This window comes from Spinacia oleracea, chromosome 3 (genome assembly GCF_020520425.1).
Source record: "Spinacia oleracea cultivar Varoflay chromosome 3, BTI_SOV_V1, whole genome shotgun sequence".
Lineage (NCBI taxonomy): Eukaryota > Viridiplantae > Streptophyta > Magnoliopsida > Caryophyllales > Amaranthaceae > Spinacia > Spinacia oleracea.
The window spans coordinates 22,077,554-22,083,947 of record NC_079489.1 but is presented as its reverse complement, the minus strand read 5'-3'; the positions used below and the strand labels follow the sequence as shown (position 1 = coordinate 22,083,947).

Here is a 6,394-nt window from a genome sequence, read left to right as displayed (position 1 = left end):
AGGGTCATTAAGGCAAAGGCCATGACCAAAACACACAAAGCACGTAGTCAGCAAAAGCTGAGTACTTACAAGCATAGAGTGAATGAAACTAAAACATGCATCACTCACTAAGTACTAATCAACATGCAAAAGCCATATAATAATTAACAACCAATCATGAATACAAGACTCGACACTTGACTCGACTCTTGACTCACAATTTAATTAGAATAAGCTTCGAACGGGCCAAAAGAATATCCACAAAGGGAAAAAGGTGATGGGAGCCAACCATACACCAAATAATAAATAATAAAATCGGGCCATACCGAGTGTCGGGCCATAGCGACGGAATTCCTGCGCATAATATAAATGAAACAACGTCTTGTATCATTAGTAGGAGTACGAGCTTTCCGGCAAGACTCCCCCCATTGTTCATACTCAAGGTATATACGTTCCAAGAGTTTTGAAGCTTGTTCTGGTTGCACTTTACGTTTATTAATATTTTATTAAAGGCGAACTCAAGACTCGACAATGTACACACATACAATTAATAAACACCAACCAAAACAATCTTATTTTAATGCTTTAAGACTTGTGATCAACCAAGCAAGACACTTGTGATATTACTACCATGTTCCTCCTCACCAAAGTGAGACTCCACATCATGCACATTAACATGAGGGTTGTTCCCTTGCACGACAAGTCCTAATTCATTTCATACATAATATTCCCAACTGAACTCTACATGTGCGGTGGCTTACGTGAGCTAACCCTTCACATGTGGTAAAATAAATAGTACAACGAGGTACGAATAATTGGCTCAAAGTATGCTAGACATCCCGTACAATAGCATACAAATAAATAATCCATCCCTTGCATGTGAAATAAACCATACATGCATAAATATTGAACAACATGATTGACAATGAAATCCATACTCATAATAATTCCCAACATGCTTGTTCAACAATTAATCCAATAAATCCAACATCACAAATCACATGCTCGTTCACCAAAATAAACATGATTCCACATAATGTAATTCACATCATCAACAATCATGTAATGTCATTGACAAAAAGGTGTGGTCGCCCTAGACTTGTACGTACCTTGAATACCTAAGCGTAGGGGCCACTTTGCAATAACGACCACTCAACTAGAAATCACCTCCTATCATCAAAATAATGAAACTTAAATTATTCCCATGTTCATTAAATTTCCAGCAACTTTATAAAATTTAAAACCTCCTTTAAACTTTAGAATTCAATCGTTTTTCAATAATAAAAACGTCTCAATTTGCAAAACCAATCCCTAGTACAAAAACATACTTTTTCCGCCTTTAAAATCAATAAAAATCGACAATTTAAACCTTTATTCAAATCTGAAAATATAATTGATTATCATAATTAAAATCATCACCTAATTATGCTAATCAATTGACTCATTAGGTCTAGGTTAAAACCCTAACTTGAAAATCCCAATAACACTAGTTTATTATCATAAAAATCAATGCTTTATTCAATAAACAAATCTGAAAATTCATCCTTTAATAATTAAAACAACCCTAATGAATCACAACACACAAATCCTCAAACCACGGTATTCATAACCGGTTCCCAACATTTTAATTACTCAAAACAATATTAATATAATAATTTAAAATACGGAATTTAAATAGAATAGGTAAGGAAGAAGAGAATTATACCTATCCGGCCTATAGCACGGAACAACCACGAATTAATGTGATTGGGCGAAAAGAGATTGGAAAACAAACACGAACAACACACACACACACACGTCCGTGTGTGTGCGCGCAGCAAGGGGCGACAAGCAGCGACAGGCGCGAGCGAGAGGGGGCGCGCGCGCGCTGGGCGCGAAGGAGAGAGCGAGAGTGTGGGTGCAGCGCTGTGCGCGAGGGCACGAGCGAGAGAGAGCGAGGGTGTGGGTGTGCGATGCACACGAAGCAACAACACAGCAGCACAGCACCAGCAGCTATGCGCGCTGGCTGGGCGGGCTGCGAGAGAAAAGGGAGGGCGAGAGTGTGTGTGGGCGAGAGGCGGGCACGAGGCCGTGCGGGCGTGCGGGTGCAGCACGAGGGCACGAGGCCTTGAGGGCGTGCGGGTGCCGAGCAAAGAGAGGAGAGATGGAGTGAGGGGCAAGAAAAACAAAAGAGGGTTTATGAATTTTAGGGGCTCATTTAATGATGGGGGACTCCTATTTATAGGCTCCCTAATCCCTTGATGGGCTAGGCTTAGGATATTTGAGTTGGGCTTAGGAATTAAATGAATTGGGCTAGCTTAGGATTTAAATTAAATACTATTGATTGGGCTCGTTTAGTAAAACGAATATATTGGACTTTTTATTTAAAACCCGAAGCTTTAAAAATCATTTGCAACTCATTTAATTTCCCGACTCAAGAATTAAATTCGTTTCGTAATTAATTAAAATAATAAATATTCTAATTAATTAAAATACATTAAATAAAATGCATTTAAATATTATTTAAATGTTAATAAATCATAAAATGCTTTATAAATATAATAAAATATACTTATAAATATTATAAAAATACGAGGTATTACAATAAGGTTATAGAGAATCAAAGTACAAGTCTGATGATGTCTCCCTCTAACTTTGTTTACATATTTAGTTGTGTTTGAGAATAATGTTGGACAATTCGCCCAACCATAGTTTATGTTTATATCATTGAACCTTTTATTTTATTTTGAGGCAAGTGTGTGTTAATATTTAGGATTGTTATTAACATTCTTTCGAGGAATAAAAGTTAGATTATTGATTATCCAAAGGATCAAGAGTTTATTATGGGCACGCAAGGGGAATGTTTTCTTCTTTTATTCTACCTTATTATTCGTGATGATTGAATTTATTCCTTGTTTCTCAGTTGAATGTCCTGTATGCGAATATCATTCATAAATGATTGTTTATGTTATGTGAATTCTAGATGTTGGTGTGATATTACATTGCTAGGATAATGTTAAGTGAAGTTTCGAACCTAAAATAGAATATATTACTTACAGGTCGCACTCTAGGATGGCCAACAATAATGACCTAGTTGCTGCTGCTCGCCTCTTGGCGGAAAAATTAACCCAGGAAAGAACTGAGCGCCCCGATTCTGCAGGGGACATGTTTGAAAGGCTTGCGAAAGTTAAGCCACCATACTTCAAGGGGCAAACAGACCCGTCCTTCCTGAAAAACTGGATTAGGGAGTTTGAAAAACTATTTGGGGCGGTAAACTGTCTTGAAAATATGAAAGTAGGCCAAGCTGTCCTTTACCTGAAAGATGAGGCCGACCTTTGGTGGAGGGAAAATGGAACTAGACTAAGTGCTGCTGAGGGGTTCAATTGTGACTCGTTTATTGTTGCCCTGAGGGGGAAGTTTTATCCTCCTTTTATGAGAAAGCAGAAAGCACAGGAATTCATCAACCTTAGGATGGGGAATATGACCATTGCTGATTACTATAGCAAGTTTATAACTTTGTCGAGGTTTGCACCTAAGGTTGTAGCTACAGAGGAGCTAAAGGCTCAGAGGTTTGAGCAAGGGTTGACCGATGAGATCCAACTGGGATTAGGTGGGGAAACCTTTACATCCTTAGACATGTTGATGGGAGAGCTGCTCATATTTATGGCCTACAGACCAGGAGAGACAAGAAGAATATTGTTGTTGGGGATAAAAGGAAAGAGTTTAATGCTGGGGGAAGTCAAGGGAACTTCAAAAGGAATAGAAATGGAAATGGGAATGGAAATGGTAGTGGGAATGGTAATTTCCAGGGAAGAAATAACCAGGTAAATAACTACAACAACAAAAACCAATATGAGATAGTGCATCACTGTAAGATGTGCAATAACAACCATCCTGGTAGAAACTGCAGGGGAGAATTGGTGACCTGCAATTACTGCCAGAAAAGGGGGCATAGGGAGTATGAGTGCTATACTAAGTAGAAAAAGGAGCAGAATGGTAGTGGGAGTGGTAACCAAGGGAAACCAGGGTTTAACCATTCAGGGAACCAAGGATCGAAGCCTGTTGAGGCAACAAATAACCAGGGGAACCAAAATAAACCTGCCAATGGGAACAACAATCACAAAAAGGCTCCGGGAAAACTGTTCGTAATGAGAAGAAATGAAGCTGAACGTTCTGCCGATGTAGTTTCGGGTACTTTCTCTATTAACCCCTTACCTGTTAAAACATTGTTTGATTCAGGGGCAACTTATTCTTTTATTTCGTCCTCTATTGTTAAAAGTTTGAAGTTAGTAGATTTTGAGGCAATTGATTTACCTGTTACGTTTTCACACGGGCGAGAAAAAGGAGAATTGTCAGGGTGTTACATTCGGCCAATGAAAAATAAGATTTTGAAATTATTTTTGAATTAAAAAAGTCGAGTGCCACGTAGATAAATAATTAGGTAGGACGTATATATTTTTATAAATTAATTATTAATATTATGCATATACAATTTCATCCAAAATCAAACAGTCTAATAATTAAAAAAAAAATCTAAAATGAAATTCAATCCAAAATCAAAAACTAATTTAATCAATTTAACTTAATAATTTAATAGGCTAAAATCTAGTTAATAACTAATACGGAGTAACAACAACAACAATAATAATAATAATAATAGTAATAAGAATAATAATAATAATAATAATTCTTGAATTATTGAACTAAACATTCAACCAAAAAGATCAGGGCCTAAACCATATCTAGGGGTGTTCATAAAAAACCGTAACCGCGTACCGTACCGAAAACCGAAAAAACCGACCTAAATGGGCGGTAAACCGAACCGAAAAAATAATATAAACGGTTACGGTAACCGAACCGGCAAAATTAACGGTTAAACGGGTCGGTTACGGTTACAATTTTTGACAAAACGGTTAACCGAATAAACCGAAACTTATTTTTTCAAAAAAATTATTCAATTTGATTTAGTTGAAGGTGACAAAATCACAAAATTATAGGTGAAGTATTTTAGTAAAAAAATGTTTGTTTGTGCACAACTAGCCCAATTAGTGTACTTACTTCTTAGGCTCTTAGCCCATTAGTCCGTTCTTGAAACAATAAGTACGTTACTTCGTAATTTTGTTTGAATTTGATGAAATTGTGTAATTTTAGACGTTGTTTAGACTTATTTTTCTTTGACTTGATCTTCTATTTCAAATTGTTGTTTTTTGTAAAAAAAAATAATACGATAAATGTGATCCAAAATAAAAATAAATAATTTAATAGCGGTTTATGGTTAACCGGGTAACCGTACCGAAACCGCGGTTAACCGTTTAAACGGTAACCGGTTTAAACGGTACGGTTACGGTTCATGAAAATGCCGAACCGAAATTTTCGGTTACCGAACCGAATCCAATTTCGGGACGGTTAACCACCCATGAACACCCCTAACCATATCATATGACTCAAAGTCTTTACATCCACATACAAAACCTCAATATCTTCTTCCCTTGGACAATTTTCTTTCTCTTACAACCCATTTATCCTCACTCTCACCCTCAACACTTTGATCTCCACCATTTCAATTCTTCCCCCTCCAAAAAAAAAACTCTGAAAATGTCAGAAGAACTGAACTCAATTGAAACACAAGCACAAAATTTGATATCAAAACACCCCAAAAATGGTGGTGAAATCTTCTTCTTAACTTTTCGACAGTTGAATTGTTTAGCAGTTATGGTAATCTTAGGTGCTAGTGGCATGGTTAGTCTTGAAGACTTTGGTATTTTTGTTTTCTCGGCTATTTACATGTGCTTTCTCTCCAAATTTGCCTTCCCTCTAAATGAAGCTCAACAAAAACCCGTTTTCGACCCGGATAGCAAGATTCTTGGCTTTTATCTCCTATTTACCGCGGTTATCGGGTTGTTTTTACCCATCTTTTACATATTTTATGGCATCATAGGAGGTGACAAAGATGAGATAAAAGCAGCTGTTCCTCATGTTTTTCTCCTAACGAGTCAGGTATTCATGGAAGGCTTTACGGTTTTGGATTGCTTCTCGTTGCCTATTCGGGTTTTTATACCCGTTTTCTTTAATTCATGTAGGTTAATCCCCCTTAACGAGTGGGTTATGGAGGAGATGGTGAAGGTTGGGCAAGATAAGTATGCCATGTTATATTTTGGTAGAGCTATTGCTGTTGCTAATTTGGTTTTGTGGTATTATAATTTGTTTGGGTTTTTGTTGCCTGTCTATCTTCCTAGAGTTTTTAAGAAGTACTACTCTGGTAATGATTACGGAGTAGTACTTACTTAAAAGAAGGATTGGCAAATACTTCGGGAAAATGGGTCTCTAACAATGTTTATCCGAAATCCTAAATTATTGTGACCAAGATAAGTTGTCAAAGGCCTCACGATTTCAAAAAGCATATTATTATTCTTGATAAGTTTCTTAATTCGATTTT

The 6,394-nt window shown here is 36.9% G+C and overlaps 1 protein-coding gene across 1 annotated transcript; it reads left to right on the top strand.

The window, feature by feature from the left end:
- Positions 1 to 5,421: 5,421 nt before the first annotated feature.
- LOC110791110 (uncharacterized) lies at positions 5,422 to 6,170 on the top strand. The gene is made up of 2 exons (XM_021995865.2): positions 5,422 to 5,955; positions 6,039 to 6,170. The coding sequence occupies exons 1-2, from the start codon at positions 5,554 to 5,556 to the stop codon at positions 6,051 to 6,053; spliced, it is 417 nt and encodes a 138-aa protein (XP_021851557.1). The 5' UTR covers positions 5,422 to 5,553; the 3' UTR covers positions 6,054 to 6,170.
- Positions 6,171 to 6,394: the final 224 nt, after the last annotated feature.

Coding starts and splice junctions, on each gene's coding strand:
- LOC110791110 (XM_021995865.2), top strand. CDS start 5,554: ATGTCAGAAGAACTGAACTCAATTGAAACACAAGCACAAAATTTGATA.